Below are 21,461 nucleotides of genomic sequence, written 5' to 3'. Positions count from 1 at the left end.
CTCCTCACTCAGGGAGCTCTAGTGACTTCTGAAGCAGTTCACATTGAAAGCTATCTGAGGGAGCATTAAGTCCAGCCCTCTCTTCACAGATGGGGAAACTGAGGCCCAGAGAGTAAAAGAGACTTGCCCATAATCACAGTGAGCGAGGGGCAGAACCACTCTGGAATCCAAGTCTCTAGACTCTCCATTCAGTGCTCTTCCCACTGCTCCAGCTCTTGGCCTGCTTGGTCAGGAAGCATTTAAAGGTTATAAAGGATTGTCTGGTTCTGAGGGAGTCCCTGGTACCCCACATTTCACACAGGACTTCAACCCACTTCCTTCTTGAAACTTTGATGGATTTCTCTCTGTGCCCCTGCCCACCACATGGAACCTGGCCATGTCCAGAGGCCTATAGAGCACAGGGCTATGACTATCTACTACGGTCAGTAGACAATGGATGATACAAGGAAGTCACTGTAAAGGACACATGTGGAGAGAGAATTTCCAGGCTGGGGGCTGCTGTTGTCTGGGGAACACCGTGACCTTTTCAGTGGCTTGGGATTCCAAGGGATCTTTTTATTTTAATGATTAACAGCTGTATTGAGGTAAAATTAATATACAAAAAAACTGCACTGATTTAATGTGTACAATTGGATGAGTTTGGACATATGCATATACTCATGAAAACCAGCACCACAGTCAAGGTAATAAACACATCCATCACCTCCAAAAGTTTCCTCCTGACCCTTGGCTTTTTTGTTTGTTGGTTTGTTTGTGGTAAGAACACTTAATGTAAGATCTACTCCCTTAACACATTTGTTAAGAGCACAATACCATTTTGTTAACTATATATATAGCACATAACTATGTCATACAGCACATCTCTAGAACAAACGCATCTTGCATAACCGAAATTTTATACCCGTTGAACAACAACTCCACATTTCATGGGATCTTAGAGGGCAAAGTTTCACATTGATTTTCATTTTTATCTTCTTATCCTTCCCTAAAACTGCATTACTGTAATTCCCAGGAAGGGAGGCATCAAGAATATGGGGCCTCAGCTCTTGGAAGCTCAAATTCATTTAAAGACTAATTTACCAGGAAATTGGGCCTGCGGCATTCACTCTTTCATTAATTCCTCAGTGATTTCTCTTGTTTGTTTATGCATCCCTCCACTCATTTAAATATTCGATAAAGACGTGCCACCCCCTATTCAATGTCATTGTGCTCCACCATGGAGGGGCAGATTCCTGCCTTTAGAAGCTCACAATCTAGTGGGGAAAATCAACTTCTTGCTGCTCCTTGCTTCCTCTCTCTCCTCAAGCCCTCCTTTCCTTCTTCCTTTCTTCTTTGTTCAAACATCCACCGTACCCTTCTCCAGGCCAAGTCTTGGGCTGCCCATCAGGTGCTCACAGAGGCAGTGGCCCATAAATACCACATGAAAGGGGTTGAAATGGATGGTAAGATGGCTTGGAAGTTTCAAAGGCCTCCAATTTTGAAGTCAGACAGAGCTAGATTTGAAATTGATTAGCGATGTGACCTGAATCAAATCTCTGCAGCTGCCTGAGCCTCAGTTGTTGCATCTTTACAGTGGGTTTGCAAATGCCTTTTACGGAGTTGCTACGAGTGTGGCATGAGATAATGCAGGTGGAGAACTCAGTGTCTTGGCTATCACTCTATATTTAGTAATAATGAAACATACTCAGCATTCAATGAGGCCGTGGAGAATGGGATTAATTTGGCTTGGATCAATGAAGAAAGTCTTCAAAGACAGTGGAGATTTGTCAGCAGAGTGAGTCTGATATTCACTGGCTAAGAAGCAGCTTGTGAGGTTAGAAAATAAAGTTACTGCTTGCCTCTGTTTCTCCAAACACTTCCAGAAACTTCTTTCCATGTTTTGGCCATAACTGGCAAGTCTTATGCTCTAGGATTCACTACAGGCCACTGGCCAGGCTCCTGGGAGGGAGGCAGGGGCTGACTCACCCCAACCCCTGTGCTGGCCTAGGAAGTGCCAGCCTGCATGTGGCAGAGGCTGGCCTGGCTGGGATAGGAGCCAGAAGCAGAGGCCCCTGGCAGTGTGGGGAGAAAGGAGAGGGGCAGAGAGAAGCCCCCAGGGCCCAACTCAGCCTGGTTACTGGATGACAGCTGTCTGGAGAGCAGGCCAGAGTCACTGTTGTCACCACACACTCCTTAATGTTCACAATCACCCAGGCTGGTGGCTGGAACTGCTAGGATCAGAGGAGGAGGAGATGGAATGTGCAAGGCAAGGAAAAGGGGATGAGGGCTGCCTTTGGGGGGAAAAAGCAGCACTTCCCAGATCGCCAAAGTCCCGTTCCTAAAGCTTTTTGCTTCCTGATTCTGACTTTGGGTGGGATTACACAGGGCACAATCTTCTACAAGTGGCCTTCAGTGCCACGCTGCGGGGAGAATGTTGACTTCCTTCCAGTTGGATTCCTGTTACGGCTCTGCTTTTAAGAAACTGCAGTATCGTATCTTATGTCGCCACTCTGAGCCTCAGTTTTCTCATCTCTAAAATGGGTAATAAGATCTGCCTTATGGGATCGAAGTAGAAAATGGTCTATAGCACGCATACAGCAGACCCCAGTGAGCTTCCTTTTCTCCTGCCACCTCTCCCTGTTATAACTGGCTCACTCCTGTTTCTCCAGCACTGCTCGCTCCTCCCGCTCTTCCCTATTTTAGCTACTCCGTTAGTGCTGTCCTCTAACACCTGTCCTCCCTTTCTTCCCCTCCTGTCCTCCTCTGCCTCATCATATTGTCCTCGTCTTCCTTCAAGAGTCATTGTAGTGCTACCTCCTCTGGGAAGCTTTCCCCAACCAGCCCAGGAGGAATTCATTGCTTCCTCTTGAGGATCTCATGATGTTTTTTATGCATCTGTGCTACAAGTGTTTGCCCTGCTTCATATTATACGTCTTTATTTGTTATCTCTGACCCAAGCCTGTACACTTTTCATTTTTAAAGATTGGCGCCTGAGCTAGCAACTGTTGCCAATCTTTTTCTTTTTCTTTTTACTTCTTCTTCTCCCCAAAGCACCCCAATACATAGTTGTATATTCTAGTTGTGAGAGCCTCTGGTTGTGCTATGTGGGATGCCACCTCAGCATGACCTGATGAGCGGTGCCATGTCCGTGCCCAGGATCCGAACTGGCGAAGCCCTGGGCCGCCGAAGCGGAGCTTGTGAACTTAATCACTCAGCCACGGGGCTGGCCCCGACCTGTGAGCTTCTGGAATGCAGGGCCTTTGTCTGGGTGCTAAGTATCTAGCAGACAGCCTGGTACCCAGGAGATGCTAAGGAATGTGGAAATGCCTCCCGCCATGGTACATTCCACAGCTCTAAGTGTGGCTGCAATAAACCTTTCTCACCCTAGAAGGAACAGAAGGGGAGACAGCGAGGCGCTAGCCTTTGCATAATTGTACAAGGTGCATTGCTTCGTTTATTTCACCCTATCCCCAGCCACTCTCCCAGGAAACATCACAACGATGCATTTACTGATAAAAAACTGGACTTCAGAGAGGGGGTCACTTGTGCAAGGACACACCCTTAAGAGCTTTTAAAATCCTTTTTCTGAAGCCAGTCTGTCCTCCTTTCACCACACCTCATGCGCCCCTTCAGGAACGAATTATTTGAGTGTGATCATAGCTGAGTTTTAATTTCCTGTCTCTTCTTGTCTAGACCCAAGCTTCTGATTATATTTACAGATATTCAGAAAGAAGCTTTCTCCATCCAAGCGTCAGTCCAGGCAGAGGCTGTCAACCTAGGGTCCATGCTGGAGCCCAGAAATTATGTGGTCCCTGAAATTACGTGGGAGGTGGGAGTGCAAAGTGGTGCAGCCACTATGGAAAACAGTATGGAATTTCCTCAGAAAATTAAGAGTAGATCTACCATATGATCCAGCTATTCCACTGCTGGGTATCTATCCAAAGAAATTGAAAACACAAATGCATAAAGACACATGTAGGGGTCGGCCCTGTGGCCAAGTGGTTAAGTTTGCATTCCGCTTCGGCGGCCCAGGGTTTCGCAGGTTCGGATCCTGGGCGCAGACATGGCACCACTCATCAGGTCATGTTGAGGCGTCGTCCCACATAGCACACCCAGAAGGACCTACAACTAGAATATACAACTATGTACTGAGGGGGCTTTGGGGAGAAGAAGAAAAAAACCAATTGGCAACAGATGTTAGCGCAGGTGCCAATCTTAAAAAAAAAAATAGGATACAGGCACCCCTATGTTCATCACAGCCTTATTCACAATAGCCAAGACTTGGAAGCAACCTAGGTGCCCATCAAGGGACGAATGGATAAAGAAGATGTGGCATATATACACAGTGGAATATTACTCAGCCATAAGAAATCCAGCCATTTGTGACAACATGGATGGACCTTGAGGGTATTATGCTAAGCAAAATAAGTCAGAGGGAGAAAGGCAAATACCATATGATCTCCCTCATAAATAGAAGATAAAAACGACAACAAACAAACACATAGCAACAGAGATCAGATTGTTGGTCACAAGAGGGAAAGGGGGGAGGGAGGAGGGTGAAAGGGGTGATTAGGTACATGTGTGGTAATGGATTGTAATTAGTCTTTGGGTGGTGAACATGATGTAATCTACACAGAATTAGAAATATATTACAGTGTACACCTGAAAGTTATACAATGTTATAATCCAATGTTACTGCAATAAAAAAGATAGCCTTTGATAGACACAAAAAAAAGAAAGAAATTACATGGGAAAATAATATGTTTTTACTTTCGCCAACCTCTCATTGAAATTTAGCGTTTGCTTCTGTGACAAACGCGAGTGTGTTAGCGACTCCTGTGAGTTTGTCACTGATAGAAATCGCATGTAGTTTTATATCATATTTCATTTGTTGTTTCATTTGGTGCAGATGTCTTAAAATATAGTTTATGTTCTTCCCTGCTTCAAATTTATGGTCGTTATTACATCTGTTACCAGATCTTTTTAGTTAATGTGTCAATAAAGAAACATATATTATTACATTACAGTTGGCTTTTTAAAAAATATTGTCATAAATGGTTTCTTTTGTAATGCTTTTTGCATCTGATTTTATGCATTTAAAAATATTATTCTAAGATGTGGCCCAGATGCTTCTGCAGACTGACAGAGGGGTCCTGGGCACTGAGTTAAGAACCTCTGTTCTCCAGGCTTGAATAATTTTCAAGATTGATGGAAAGCAGGTTATTGTTAGTGACAACAACCAGAACAATAAAAGCGAGTGTAATGGTCTTTGCTGTGTACTTTGTGCTTGGTGGAGCAGGTCACATAAGTTTGCATTCATTCATTCATGCATGCATTCATTCATTCATCCATCCATCCATGGAATAAAAATCTGGGTGCCTGGACATCTCAGGCACTGCTCAAGGCACTGGACTCCAGTGAGCATGACAGAGGTCCTGCCTTCATGGAGCTTTTGTTATCTCATGTGATCCTCATGGTGACCTGCGAGTTAGGGCTTTTTATCCTTGATTATGCAGGAGGACACTGATGCTCAGAGAAGTTGAATGAGTTTCAAGTTTTCTCAGCTGCTAAGTGGCAGGGGCTGGGTTTGAGCCCAGAGTTCCTCGTGGTAACACAGTGATATTTATTTCTGATATCTCTGCTGATTGTATAAGTCCCTTGATTTCCCCAGGTGCAAAATAATGGAAATAAAATGGATTGTCTCTCTTTCTCTCTTTTTTCTCTCCATCCCCTCCATACTTACATTTCCACCTTACTAGTATTAGAAATCTGAGCCAGAACGACCCTACGGATCATCCTATCTGTATAAATGAGGCCTGAGGTCCCGAGAGGGTAGAGGGTCACCCAGGGACACACAGCAGAGCGAGGCAAAGCTGGACCCAGATTCCATGCATGGAGCTGCCAGGCCAGTGCCCTTCCTGCTAGAGGACACAGCCCCACTTACTCTCTAACAGTGGGCTATCCTGGCTCCAGGTGACCCCCTCTGCCACCCTAGATTACCAGGGTGCCCCACTCTCCCTGGCAGCAAGGAGCACTCCCAGCCGGGCTTTCTGAGCAACTGCTCCGGAGAACCCAGTGCCCTCCCACCTCTGGAGCCCATCTTAATGAGCTTCTCTCCGAGATAAGAGCTGTGAGGAGCTCTCAATAACTCCATGTGGGACTTTCATGAATAAATAATCCTTAAGACTTAGCATTTGTCACTGAACCTTTTTTTGTTTCCTTTTTAATATAATGATGGGATTTGCAAGGGGCAGGAGAAAGGGGAGTGGGCACGGAGGAGAATTCTATCACCGAGCAGTCAGAATAAGTCCAGAGGAAGGATGGCCTCGGAGATCAGACGGACACCACAGTCATTGTGCATGTGGGGTGGCGCTGAGGGGACATGCATTATCCCAACACTCCTGGGGAGGACCCTGGTGTGACAGAACTTCTCCAGGCCCAACTTTCACCCCCACTCCCTAGATTAGATTGGCCCCTCTGCCATATGCTCTCAGTCCCCTGTGTTTTTTTAAGCATCTATCATAGTCTGTAATTATAGGTACAGATATAGATATAGATAGATATAGACATAGAGGTGTATACATAGATATAGATACAGATATAGATATAGACATAGTTATAGATATGGATATATAGACATAGATTGAGATATAGACATAGGTATACATACGGATAGAGATATAGACACAGAGATCTAGATGTAGATATAGATATAGACATAGGTATAGGTATAGACATGGATATGTACATGTAGATATAGATACAGATATAGATATAGACATAGGCGTAGATATAGAGACAGGGACTTGCTGGGTGACCCTCTTCTATTAACTGGACTCTAAGTTCCGGGAGAACCAAGGCGTCATCCATTTTGCTCTTTTCCATATACCTATCCTCCAGTCCCCATGGTGAGTGCTGGGCAAATATCTGTGAAATGAATAAAGGTATTTCCAAAACACGGCACCCCTTCTTGAGCGCCCAGTTTGAGCCTGGTGACGATGAGGGGTTTTGGGATCTTTTATCACATTACGTCCTAACCACGACCCTGTGTGTTGAGTACTATTGTTCCCATTTCACAGACGGGCAATGGACACTCACAATCATTTTCTCTTTGTCCCCAAGACCACACAGCTGCTGGGCCTCGTTGGTCCCTCATCCTCTTCCCTCCCTGCCTGTGCTCATTCAGTGAACAGCTGCCTCAGGCCCAGCGGGCTGGGGGAAGTGGCAGGGGAAGGATCTCATTGTGCAGGAAGCTTACAAGCTCCTCAAAGGCATAGACACCCGCAGGAAGCTGTGAGCCCACTCAGCACAGCAATATATATTCTTGACCTAAATTAGTGCAAACTGTAATTGCTGGAGGCAGGGGAATGACAAGTGTCAGCTGGAACAGCAGTCCCAGAATCTCTGGGTGGGAAGGGATCTTAAGGAGGAAGACAGACAGGAAAAAATTGGGATTGGAGCCAGACACAACCGCCTGCTCTGTGCTCTGACTTACTGTGTGACACAGGGGAAGCCCCCTCACCCCTGTAAGTGCCAGGTCCTGTGTGTGAGTGTGTGCATTTTTTAAATCAACAAAATGGCAGTAAGAACAGCACCATCCCATAGGGCTATGGCAATCAAAGTTCCCATGTCGGAAGTTCTCAGTGGATATTAGCCATTGTTGTTGTTCCTGTCGCCATGATATTGTACAGCTCTCTCCTGGAAGCTTGGCTGTCCTCCACAGCCACCCCAGCTCATGGCCATCCCTCCTCAGTTTGCATTCCTGCGGTGGCCAGCGGCAGCAGGACCCTGGGAGAGAACGGGCCATTGCTCAATAGCTGTGACTTTAGAAAAGCCCAAATCTGCCTCCCTGTGGCTTGTGCCAGCTCCCCCGCCCAGAAACCTTTTTCTAACTCATCTTTGTAAAGCAGTTGCCATGTGCCAGCCACTGGCCTAACACTCTACCTACATTACCTTCAGCTGGTCTCAAAACAGCCTAATCCTCAAAATGGTACCTCAGTTTCTTCTTCTATAAAATGGGAATGATCATAGCATTTACATCATTGTGTTTTTATGAGGATTAAGTAGGTTGACACATGCAATGCTTGAAACATTCTGTGGCATATCCTGAATGCTCTGTAAGTATTAACCATTGTTGTTGTTGTTGTTATTGTTATTGCCATAATCATTTTTATAAAATACTACTTTATGTTATTAGTCTAAATAAAAGCAGGATCTGCTTTTAGAACTCACTGGTGGTGCCTGCAGCTCTCAAGGGAAAATTCAGAATTGCCAAGGCCTGGTGCACAGGCTTGGTCTAACCTGGCTCCCAACAGCCTCTGCTGCTGCATCTTTTGCCACCTCCACCTCCTTCTCAACACGCCAGCTTTCTCGCATTGCTTGAAGTCCCCCCGATCGGAGTATAGTTTCTCCTACCTCCAGGCCTTAACATATTCTGTTCCCTCTGCCATAGTACACTTATCTCACACCACTCTCTTGCATTTGGCTAATTCCTGCTCATCCTTTATGCCTCAGATTCAATATTGCCTCCTCCCAAAAGCCTTGTCTGACCCCTTACTTCCAAAGTTTGGGTTGGGGGCCTCTTCTTTATGGTCTTATAGCCCCAGTTATGTTGCTAGGTTAATTTTTATTGTTGTTTTTTTCTCTCTCCCTAGCACATGCTATGTCACATGTATTCCTATGTCCCTCAGGAAGCAGCCCAGGGCCCCGAACAAATTAGCCATCAATGGAGAAACTTAAATGAGTCAGTGGACAATAGGGGTCCCAGCTCCTCCTTCCCTTCTCCTGCAGTGAGCTCCGTACATTCTGAGTTTACAGTTCTTGCAAATTCAAGGGACACTCAGATGGTACTAATTACTATCAGTTGTTGGGCACTTTCTATGTGCAGGACATTTTACATCTGTTATCTACTTTATTTCTCAGGCAAACTCTCCAGCTAAATATTAATAGCCCCATTTTTCAGATGAGAAAGTCGAGGCTCAGAGTTTAAGGGAACTTGCCCAAGGTCTCACCGTGAGTGAAGCCAGGAGACAAACCTCCCTTGTATCCACTCTCCTACACTGCTGCTCATGCTCTGGGGGCCGAGAAGGCTCGCTAAACCCCATGGCGGGTGGGGCGGGTGGGCAGCTAGATTGCTGTCAAGTGGCTGTCCTAGGTTCCTCTCTTCCCGGGAGCTCAGGAGACGAGGCTGCCTGTTGTTATCAGAAAATGATTAGTCTCCACCCGTAGGGGGCTTGTCACTGTCGGGGCCCTGAGTCATCCATTCACACCTCTCACTGAGTGACACAGACCTTTCCTGGTATTTATTAACAGCGGGCCCGTGTCAACATCTGTTCCCAGCCGCCCTGCCTAATGCTCACTGTGCATGGGGCTCAGCGGACTTGGCCGATGGACCCCTGGTGATGCATTTACACTTGAGCAATCAGGTAGTGAGGGGATGGCAGCCTCACCCAGCCGGGTAGGGTCTGGCTGATGCAGTTTTGAAACCAGTATTATTGGATTTAGGATGTCAGTGCCAAAGAGACGCTTTGAAACATCTTGGACTGTGTCTGGAGTTAAAAGGTGAAGAAACAGAGGCATAGAGAGGCCAAAAGAGAGCCGTAATGATAATCAGCTCAGTACCTGGCATGCAGTAGGTGCTCAGATATTTGTTGAATGAATGAATGAATGCCGAATAGATTTGCATTGGGTTTTAGAGTTTGGAAAACATGTTTCTATGTGTCATGTCATTGCATTCTCTCAATAATCCTACATGGTTGGGAGCCAGACAGATGCTGTTCCCATTTTACAGATGAAAAGATCGAGGTTTGGGAGAAACTACATGTAGGAGAAGTATGGGTTCTTGAGTTGGGCATACCTGAGTTCAAATCCTACCACCCACACTGACCTGCAGGTTTTCCCTTGTAAAATGGGAGATAGCCATCCAGCCTGATGTGTCCTTTGGTAAATACAGTTTTATTGAAACACAGCCATGGTTATTCATTTGCATGTTGCATATTGTCTATGGCTGCTTGTGCCCTACAACAGCAGAGTTGAGTAGTTGGCCAGGGACTAGGGCTTGCAAAGCCTCAGATATTTACCATGGATTCCTGTATAGAGAAGTTTGCCGACCCCTGTTCTGTAGGGTGGTTGAGAGAATGTATGTGAAATGCCATCTGCACAATGCCTGGCAGGTTGGCTTTTTCTCCTCTCAGGTGAAGGTGCAGATCATGTGAAAGTGGCTTCAATGTGGTCTTTTTTCTAAGACTTTGAAGGCCTTGTAAATATCACACTGTAACATGCAGAGTCTGGAGCTGGAAGAGCTGATGTGGGGTTAAGAGCACTGGAGTAAGAGCCAAGGACCAGGGTGTTCCAGTCCTGGCTCTGCCCTACTGTGTGAGCTTGAGGACTTCCCTCCGAGCCATAAGTAGTGGATTGAGTAGTGTCCCCCACAAATTCACATCCATGCAGAACCTCAGAATGTGACTTTATTTACAAATAAAGTCTTCGCAGGTATAAGCAAGATAAAGTCATAATGATTAGGGTGGGTCCTAAATCCAATGGGTGATATCCTTATAACACGAGGAAATGACAGACACAAGGAGGAAGGCTATGTGATGATAAAGGCAGAGATTGGAGTGATGCAGCCATAAGTCAAGGAATGCCAAGGGTTGCCAAGAGCCATGGGGAGCTATGAAGAGGCAAGGAAGGATTCTCCCCTTAGAACCTAGAGAGGGAGAAGGGCCCTGCTGACAGGTTGGTTTTGGACTTCCACCCTCCAGAATGCTGACAGAGTAGACTTCTGCTGTTTTGAGTCACCTAGTTTGTGTACTTGTTATGACAGCTCTAGGAAACAAATACACTGTTTCCCCCTTTGGTTCCAATGTGGATTGAGGCTGCTGTGGCAGGTGCACAGCCTAGGAGACAGCGCTGGCTGGTTGACAAAGGCTGTGCAGGCTCTGCCCTTCCAGTTCTTCCTCCCCTAACACACAGAGGCACTGGCTACAGACTTCTACCCACTTTACTGTAATGAGAGCTCTGACTTGCCCAAGGGCATAGAGCAAACTGGGCAAGCTTAACTGTGGCGTGGAGGAGACTCAGGACCTGACATCACTTGGACTCACATGCACACCTTGGCCTTGGTGTTTCGTACCCATGGGAAGTAGGACAAGTGACATATCTTCCCCAAGACCCAGTTTCTCCAGCTGCACAATGGGAGTGAAAAGGTGTACGTCTTGTGGTGGAACTCAAAGGAGAGAGCTCAGCAAAGGAACCCAGCACAGATCTTGGCACGTAGCAGGTGCTCAGGAAATCACAGGTGATGAAGAGGATGTTGGTGATGATGGGGATTTCTGGCAAAGCTGGCACCCTCACCCAGATCTCCTGATTGCCCTGTGCAGCACCTGTCACTCCAGCCCACCTCCACCCGCAGTGCTATTCCCTTGTCCATTTGCCCCCTGCTCCTGGGGCAGCTCTAAGCTCCAAAAGACCCCAGACTCTGGACTCAGCACCTGAGATGAAGAATTGAGTCCTGAGTTAAGAAAGTGTCAGCATCTGCCTTGAGCTCCTTCTCTCACTTGCGCCCACATTCTTCATATTCCCAACGTGACACCATCACTCTCTAAACTCAGTAACAGCCCCGGTGTCAGGTCTTTGTGTTTTAAATAATCAGTTCCCCTCATGGAACTGTGTTTATGCAGGATACATCCTTTTAAAAGCTAACAGCTGCCTTATTTGTCTAGCTTGAGCTGTCTCTAGGTTCCTTGGGAAGGTGACAGTTTTTGCTTGTTTTGCTCTTCTCTTTCTTTGTTTCTCTCTGTTGTTCTGTCTCTGCTCTCCATGTCTCCCTGTGTGTTCCTTTCCACCCATGCAGTGTCTTTCTCTTCACTCTCATTGCTGTCTTTCGGAGTCTGTCTCCTTCCCTTTCCCTCCCCTCTCCGCCTTCTCTCCTCCTCTCCCTCTCTTCTTCTCCTTCATACACTGAATATTTGTCGTGTGCACCTTGGTGTTTTCTCCTTGTTGAATCTCTGTGTTTCTCACTCCTCTTTTTACCTCTCTGTCCTTCTCCTAATCTAGCTCTTCATTTTTATCTCTCTTTGCACACATTTTGTCTGTCTCCCTCTTATTCTCTCTATATGACACTCTTCTGGGTCTCTCTCTTTCTGTGTCTCTCTCTGTCTTTCTAACTTTCTGTCTATCCATTCATATCTGTCTATCTGTTTGTCTCTCTCTCTCTCTCTCTCTCTCTCTATCAGCTCCCTATCATCTGTCTAGGTATCTATCCTTCCATCCATCCATCCATTTTCTTCTGGATGACTGTGTTTCTGCCTCTCAGTTTCTCTTCTTTCTTTCTAGTAGTTTCTCTACATGTTTATCTCTCTTCTTATTCTCACGCTTTCTCAGATTGTCTCTCCCTCTGTCTTTATCTCTTCCTCTCACTGCCCACTTCTTCTTCTCCCTCTAAAGATATTAATATTTTAATACCCTTAAGGTCCTCCCAGGATCTTAAACCCTTTCCATGATTCAAAAGTGGCAAGTCTCAGGAACTGTTCATTCTCTTCCTCTATCTACCTGTCACTCTGACCTCACTCTACACAAGTTAGGAAGTGAAGGATAGTCTGGCAGCTTTCCTTGCATCATCTCCTTTGTTCTGAGCATGAGGATTTGGAATGGAAACACATGGTTGGGGGTGGGCAAGGGAGTGTCCTGTTGGAGAGACTCTTGGTAAAACTACTTTTTGGTGGATGCTGCATCCATGCCTTCTGGTGTTTGCTTCATTTGCAAAACATTTACTTAGCTCAAGTTTTTTCCAGGCTTTGTGCTGGGGGCTAAAGAGGGATGAATAAATCTTGGGCCCCTTACTCAAAAAGTTTACCGTCTCTCTGGGAAACCACAGAGCTGATAGTTTAGATCAATAAGATAATAGATTTAAACAATTCACTCAGAGGGAGAAGGAATTAATTCTGGTTGGGGGAAGTAAGTAAAGTTTCACAGAGGAGGTCACAGTAAGCTCTGTGGAGGTGAGGACTTTGTCCAGTGTCACTGTTGCATCCCCAGTACCTAGAATAGTGCCAGGTACATTGTAAGGTCTCAATAAGCAGTGCACTGAATGAATGAATGAATTTGAACAGTTTTGAAGGGTTTTTAGGATTTTCTCAGGCAGAAAAGTTAGAGATGTGCATCCCACACAGAAGCAAGAGCAATGATTAAGGATTTGGAGAAGTGAAGGTATATACTGCACCCAGATCCCCTCTTCAGGGCTGACCCACTCATCCCCCAGACAGTGGCTGGTGGGTCACAGCTGCATCCCTCACAGGCATGACCTGTAGTCACAGGGAGCTGCATCACCCAAGGATACTCCCTTCCAAGTGACGGCCCTTGGCCAATGACTGGCTGATGTGGTGATGCAGAAGCCTGGATCCCTTGCCTCCATTCAGGACGTCCCTAAACGGCCATCCCAGCTCCAGAGCTCCCCTCAGGACCAATGAGGTTTCAGATCCACATGGGATCGACTGCATTACAGGTCAGCCTCTCCTTTTGCCCAGTCCTGCCTTGCTCACTTCCTACAAGTGTATCCTAAGAGGGCTCTTCAATAACCCCTCTGTCTGCAACTTTCCACTTCAGAGGCTGTTTTCAGGGAGCCTGATCTAAGATTGTGTATTTAGGGAGTGAGAAGAGACCTGTGGCTAGCAGATAGAGAATATGAAACAGGGTAAAAGTAGCTGGACAGGTCGGAAGGAACCAGATTATGAAGAGCCTTGAATGCCAAGAAAACTAATTTAGATTTTCTTGTATAAGTAATGGAGAGCTGTTGATCAATGGGGTATCTAATTAGAGCTGGGATTTACCAAGTTCACTGGTAGTCGATGTGAAAGACGGGACGGAAGGGGATAAGACTGGAGACAGGGAATAAGCTAGGAGACCCAAATCTGGAGTTCCAGGTCTGGGAGGGAAAGATTAGGAGAAGAGATGAAGGAGGGTCCAGAGATGTCACCAGTAGTGCTTATTGGCCTCTTCTTGCTACATGTGCATACACATGTGCCTCCCTTCTTTCACAGTTCTGGATTCCATGAGTTAGATATCATGAAAGAATATGGTCCCTCTTCTCACTGCCTGTGGTGCCCTTTTAATATCTCCTGCAACCGTGGGCATCACAGATACTCTAATGCTAGGATTCCTTATTGGGGGCCCTTTCTCCAAAAAACAGCATCCAGAAACTTCCATGTGTATCTCTCATCTTATAAAATTTTGGCACATCAATAGATTGTGGAATCTTGTCCGGTCTCATCTCTTGGGACCCTCATTTGGGAGGAATTGTGCATTTACCTAGAATCCCATGATCTTTTTAACAGCTATTGCTACCAGTCTTGATGGTGTGTCTTGTATGCAATGGTCTGCAAAATGAAGTTCTAGGGAGCTAGGCTCAGACAGTCCTGTTTGATGTCTGGCTCTGCTGTTTATAGGCTGTATGATTTAGAGTAAGTCTCACACTTGTCGTAGTTTCAATTTATATCCATAAAGTTGGAGTCACAGGAATGTGCCCATTTTGCAGATTTGCTATGGGGAACTCTGGAATCTGTGGAAATGTGTATGATGCAAGTTAAGAGTTGTGTAGTGGGAAGAGCCTTCTCTTTGGACTCAGGTGGAGCTTGGCACAAACTTCCGTTCTGCCACTTTACAATCTGGGTGGCCGACAGCAAGACACTTCACCCTTTTGAGCCACAGTTTACATTTTGGTAAAATGGAAATCTCATACCTACCTTCTAAAACTATGAGGATTAAAGAAATAGAGGGTACAAAGTTCCAAGTACATTCTTCTTCTTCATAACTAGACAAATACTATGTCATATGACGATATGCCTATTGGGTTTTTTCTTTTTGTTTTTCTTTGCTTCTTATTTTCTCTTTAAATATGTATTTATATTATTTTCTTGATTGCAAATATAATAAATGATGGTCTCAAATGTAATGTATTCACATTAAAATTTTTTTAACCTAATGGTGCAGATGTCTCTGGGGTTTAATCATCCCCTTTTTCTCCAAGGGAAGAAGCGATGCTGTCTACTTATTTTGAAACCATCAATGACCTGCTGTCCTCCTTTGGGCCGGTTCGTGACTGCTCTCGGAACAACGGTGGCTGCACTCGAAACTTCAAGTGCGTGTCTGACCGCCAGGTGGACTCCTCAGGATGTGTGGTAAGTGCCCATTGACTCTGCAACATGGCACTGGACCAAGGGCCAAGGCTACTTGCTGGAGGCCCCTCCCTGTGAGGGGGAGATGGTCAAGGAGGACTACACTACTGATAGCTCCTACTGCTGTGGCCTTCGGCACAACCAGGCTGCCTTGGTTTCCTCATCTGTTAAGTGGAATAATTAAACCTACCTCATGGAATTGTTGGAAGAATGAAACGAGATATTAGAACTTTAGTACCCGACTACAGTGGGTCCTCGAGAGCTCCTGGCCTCAGGGTGCTTGCAATCCATTTGGGAGTGCGGTAGGGCATGTCTTATCTCTGTGCACACAATGGGGGGCATGTCAATGAAGTGTCCAGAAGAGAAAGTTCCAGCCGAAACCTCAAGTTTGTAGAGGCTTCCTGGAGAAGTTGGTGTTGGAACTGGCTTCCACAGATGGGTCAACTCACATTAGGAAAAGAGAAGGGATGTCCAAGGCAAAGGCATGGAGGGAAAGGTGGTCTTATTTACAAGGAGCTTTAGCACCTAATGTGGGATATGGACATAGAAGGAGATACATGAGGATCTTTGTTGCCTGTAGAAGAGGGTCGCAATCTGAGTGAGGTGTTTGATAGGAATGACCTAGGGTGCTTGTTTAAAATGCAGGTTCCAGGGTTCCACACCAGAAATTTTGATTCTACAGAGGGGGTTAGGTCCCAGCAACCTGAGTTTGTAACAATTTAACGAGTGTGTATATACGGGGGGAGTGGGGAAGGCATCTTGGATACTTGGGGAACATTGCCCTAAAGGCTAAACTCCTCAGTATGGCACTAAGTGCCCTCCTTGAGTTGGCCCCTTTCTAACTCCTCCATCACTTTACTTCATTCTACACTAGAGCTGAATAGATAGATGTAGTTCCCTGAACATCCTTGCCTGTTTAATGCCTTAGATAGTTTGCTTGTGCCGTTTTGTTGCCTAGAGTGAATTGCTCCTCCAGCCCATGTAGCGAACAAGTGGACCTCTTTCCAGATTCATTTTGTTTATGAAGCCCTTCCTCTCCCACCCCGCCTTGAAGAAATGAGTGCTTTATAAGGATCCTTACTCTTTTCTGTACCTACCTCTGTTGTATCACCTGTGATAATTTATCACACAGCCTGGCTTTTTTCAAGTTTACTTCACCCAATAAGCTGAGAGAGAACCCATGGAATCTGTTGATTTAGCTTACTATCCCCACAGTACCCATCTCAGTAAATAAGGAAGAAAGAAAGAAAGAAGGGCTGGAAGGGAGAGATGGGGCCAGGGATGGAAATCCTTACTCTGGACTAGGCTCTCTGGAAGAGACCAAGAGAATTAGAATACAGTTGGCTCTTGATGCACCTACACAACAGGTGGGGAAATAGACAATGGCCAGAAGACTAATACAAAGAAGAAGCTTCTAGAGAATGAGATGATGCAATGAAACTGTATTTTAGACTCAAAGATCAACAGATCTTCAGAGGTGGATGGGCAATTGGAGCTTTTATTGGTTAGAATTCTTAGGATTATAAGTGACGGAAGCTCAGTTCAAACTAGTTAGGCCAAAAGAGAAAATATATTGGCTCAAATGGAAGTCTAGGCACAACAGGATTGAGGGGCTCAGATAATGTCATTGGGATCCCTGTCTTTCTCTTAGCTCTGCACTCCTCAGTACCATGCCATTCTCGGGCCAGCTACATCTTCTGCACTCAGTGAGTCCTGCAGGACAAGAACATCTCTCTCCTAGTCCCTCCAACTAAAGTCAGAGGATTCCATTTCATTGCGCCAACTTGGTTCTCATGCTCATCCATGTCCCAATCACTGTGGTCGGGGGAGGGACTGGGCTCGTCCCAGAACCAGTCATACCAGGGACTTGGGCCAAGTGACAGCTGCACCGAAAATATGTGGTAGTGAATTGGGGGCAGGCGTAGAGTCTTAGGTTGGGTTGTGGATGCTAGGTCAGTGTGCATCAGCTGCTGTCTACTTCAGAGCATTACAACCCAACCTTTCATTTTGCCTATTGGAAAAGTGAGGCCCAGTGAGGGAGAGGATGCTTTGCTCCAGTCTTAGAGCTGTCAGTGGACAAACAACTCAAGAGGAGGTCTCAAATTATCCGTGTTGTCTCCAAAACATGAGGCTGACATTTCTGAAAAGATTAAGCTATCTACCTCTTCCTCTTTTCCCCATCAGTTCTCTTTCCTGAACTAATTAAGCTCCTTCTCCTTGAGGATTGATGTCCCAGAAGAATGAAGCCTCAGAATGCAGAGATGTGTGAGTGTGTGTCTCTTTCCTTCTCGTTAATGTAAACTGGAAAAACAAAAAGAGAGAAAGAACATTCGTTCCCTGGAGGTTAAGAGAAAATTCAACAGTGTGATGAGGTTGTCAGAGACCTTTCTCTCTAGATTAAAGATCTCATGTTAAAGCTTCAACTTCAGGGCTCGATGGATGTAAGGCAAACTGTTCTCTGTTCTTTCAGAATAGACAGGGAAATACTCACTTTTACGCTGGAATTTAAAATCCCTCTCACGTCTCTATAGACCCTCTGTCATGCCTGCAAAGAGAAACTTTTTCTTACAGCCCTTCATCTAAAAAGCTCCATATGGCAAAAAATAATAGTACCTTATATTTTTAGAACATTTTGGAGTTCTCAAAGTATACCTAAGTCCAATACTTCATCCTCACAGTAATCCTGGGCGGTAGGCTCCCTTCCTACGTGGAAACAAGGCTTAGGAAGCAGAGTGACTTTCCACGGTTCCACCACCAGGTGGCAGAATGGAGGCCTAAGACCATGTCTTCAATATTATTCTTGTGCCAGGGCCGCTTTGGGTTTCTGGAGCTGAAAGGATATGGCAGCAAAGAACCTTGGCAAGAAGGCTGGTCTGAGAAAATTTGGCTTAAGCCCTGACTTGGTCATTGGCGACCTTCAGGATCTATGTTGACCTCATTAGCCTCAGTTTCTTGATCTTTCAAAAGGGAGCAACAGCTCTTGAATTCAGGTTTTCTGAAAACTCAAAGAATGTAACTGGCAATGAATTTGGGATTTACAAAGTGCCATTTATGTGTAGGATGATGAGACCACAACTACTGATGTTTTTATATACCAAATATGATATTTCGGGCCAGACAAATTCAGGGGCACAGCATATCTAATTTTCTATAATGTTTCTGTAACTGAATTTCATTTCTGTTCTACTCCATCCATTGGTAGTGGAAACTTCATTCTAGTCAGTTTAGGTTTTCTGCCTCCCACCTCTGACATCTAAGTTCAAGGGGGCTGATGGACTCCTAAGGCATGGGGGCTGATGGACTCCTAAGGCATGGGGGCTGATGGACTCCTAAGGCATGGGGGTAAAGGGATGTTTGGTGTTGAACCATCACCTCTTAATTCTGGTAACTGCTTTCTCATCCAGCCCTTGTTCATCACTCTCTTTCCTATCTGGTATATACCAGGACCTGTCTCTTCCCACCTGATTTACAAGTGTGTTGTCTATCTTGGCATCTGTCTTGCACCATTTATCCTTACCACAGGGTCATTTGAGGCCAGCTGGTTCTATCCATTGGGTAGCTTTCCCACCCCACTCAGGGCATGAGGAATGTCCAACAGCTCTTTTATACCACCCTGAGGCCATGAGGATCTGAGGGGGGCTGGCTCACACCCTCTTGATCTAGACATATCATGAATGCTTTTGCTTCCTTGCCAAGAAGGAGCACTTGGCCATGCTTGCCGTCCACCAGACGCTATCTGGAAAGTGAAGCAGAGACCCTCTTTGCCTTCAGATCCCTCAAGCCCACCGGATCTTCTGTAGCCCCTCATCCTTTTCAACCACACCATGCAATTAACCTGGTGGGAATAGAGCACAGAATCTCTTTTGAGGACTTTCCTTAGCATTGGCAAGGCCATCTTGTTACATTTCCAACATCCCTCTTTTCCGGAGCTCAAATGATCTTTACTTCCTTGTGGGTTGGAGGGAGGTTAATTTTCTAACAGATCACAGATTCTTCCACTGTTTATTATTATTATTATTATTATTATCATTAGTATTATTTTTACCTTCTATCCAGACCTCAACTTCTGAAACCCAAAGTAAAATTTTGACTTCATTTTGCTTGGTTTTCTGGTTCTGCTCTGGTAATCTTCTCCTGGGATAATATAGTCCTCAGGAATGTGGTTGCCTATAGTGGGGACAGTATAGGGTGTGTCGTAGGCAGAATAGTGCCTCACCCCCACCCAAGGATGACAACAGGAGAATTAAATTCACATATGGAATTAAGGTTGCTAATAAACTGACTTTTAAAGAGAGTGATTATCCTGAATTATCTGAGTCAGCCCAATGAAATCAGAGTCCTTAAGGCTGCAAGAGGGAGGCAGCAGAGGAATTCAGAGTGAGGCAGCAGTGCCAGCTTTGAAGATGGAGGAAGGGGGTGTCAAGCTAAGGAAAATCTCTAGAAGTTGGAAAGGGCAGGGGAATGGATTCACCCATGGAGCCTGCAAAAAAGAAGGCAGCCCTGCGGGCACCTTGAATTAAGCCCAGTGGGACCTTTGTTGGACTTCTAACCCGTAGAATTATAAGACAATAAATTCATGTTGTCTTAACCCACCAAGGTCGTGGTCATTTGTTACAACGGAATGGAAAACTAATACAAGGTGAACAATAATATGGAGAGGGCGGGTGATCCAGGAGATGCTGTGGCAAGAATTATCCTGTAATTTTGATTTTTAATTATTTCCAAGGAAACCCTCACCTCATGACCAGGGCTGGAGGAAGTAACAATGAACGAAGCATCAGAAGAGAGAAGGAGCCTCAGGTTCCCCTTCACTGTGCTGGAGAGTAAAATAATTGTTATCTATTAGAAATGGTATAAATCTGGTGAACATAATTATGTCAGCAAGGCACAGTTTGAAAAGTAAGCTATGGCTCCATTTATTCTGTGTGGCAGCATAAACATTGCAACATTTTAATCAAGATAGAGGACAAAACCAAAGAAATCTGTAGGCACTTAATCATGATATTGTATGGAGGACACTTCCGCCATCTCTGAGTCACTGCTGCCCCCTGAAGCATTTCCCTCCTGCTGGTCCTTTGTGTCATCCTGGGTTTCCCAGCACGGGAAGGGGTCCTTTGATGGACTCAACCCTAGACAATCTATGATCAAAATCCATCCCCTCAGCCCCTTTTGAAATATCAATTCACCTTTATTTTTGAAATGACCTAATATTGCATAACAAACTGCCCACAACTCAGGAGCTTGGAACAACTATTTTGTTTAGCTCCTAATTTTGCGGGTCAGGAATATGGGAAGGGCTCACTGGGTGATTTGTCTCTGATCCATGACAGGTGAGGTTTCTGGTCCTGGAAGATTCACTTTCAATAGGACCCCTTCACTTACCTATCTGGTGCTGGGGTTGGAATAGCTGGCAGTTGATCCTGGCTATGTTGGACCTCAGCTGGGACTGTCAACTAGGGCATTTGACCATGGCCTCTCCATTTAGCTTGGGCTTTTCAGACCATGAAGGCTGGATTTACAAAGGGAACATCCCAAGATCAAACATTCCAAGAGCGTAGGCAAGAAGCCACAGGTTCCTTAGCATCTAGGCTCAGAAGTCCCAAACATCATTTCTATCACATTCTGTGTGTCAAGCAGGTCATTAAGGTCAGTGCAGATTCAAGGGGAGGGAACTTCACCTGTCACTGAGAGGAGCAGCAAAGAATGTGTGGCCACTTTACCCATTTACCTACAACCTGAACTTGCAGACCAGGGCTACCAGGGCAGGAAGGGACCCTGGAAATCTTCTAACCAGGCCAGCACCTTCCCATTATACAGACAGAAAAATAAAGGCCTAGAAATGTGCAGGAATCGCTCAAGTTCATGTAGGGAAGCAGTGATAGAATCAAGATTTGATTCCCAACTCCTTCCTCCCAGTTGCATCTTCCTGCAATAATGACCTTGTGGCATCAGCTCTGCCACTGTGGCAGTCCAAATATGTATTTAGCATCACTCCTGTAGCCAGCACTGTGAGTGGAACAGGAGATCTGAAACAAGAACCCCACTTTGTTTTTATAGGCTAGTTCAGAAGACAAGTTGGGCGTCAGGGGGGCTGCAGTGTGACCTTGAACAAGTCACTTTGTATCTTTACACGAGAATATCTAACAGGGCTGATGTGAGTACTGGAGAGAAGGGAGGTGGTGCTTGGAGAGACCTGACACTCACAAATCACCTACTGTGTGCTGGTGCATGGCAGTTAATGCTTATAGTATCCCCCTAGATGGGTATTATTATGACCATTTTAAGAAAGAAAAAAGCTCATAATAGAAGAGC

At 45.5% G+C, this 21,461-nt stretch overlaps 1 protein-coding gene across 7 annotated transcripts in view; it reads left to right on the top strand.

Annotated features, from left to right (window-relative positions):
* The window catches only part of ASTN2 (astrotactin 2), an 827,990-nt gene that overhangs the window by 465,378 nt on the left and 341,151 nt on the right, over positions 1–21,461 (top strand). For all 7 annotated transcript variants that reach the window (XM_070596244.1, XM_070596246.1, XM_070596242.1 and 4 more), the window contains one exon: positions 15,002–15,152. In XM_070596244.1, the coding sequence (XP_070452345.1) occupies positions 15,002–15,152 (151 nt within the window). The remainder of the gene's footprint in view (positions 1–15,001; positions 15,153–21,461) is intronic.

This window comes from Equus przewalskii, chromosome 26 (assembly GCF_037783145.1).
Source record: "Equus przewalskii isolate Varuska chromosome 26, EquPr2, whole genome shotgun sequence".
Taxonomy (NCBI): Eukaryota; Metazoa; Chordata; class Mammalia; order Perissodactyla; family Equidae; genus Equus; species Equus przewalskii.
The sequence above is the reverse complement of the archived record's forward strand: the minus strand, read 5'-3'. Positions and strand labels throughout refer to the sequence as shown.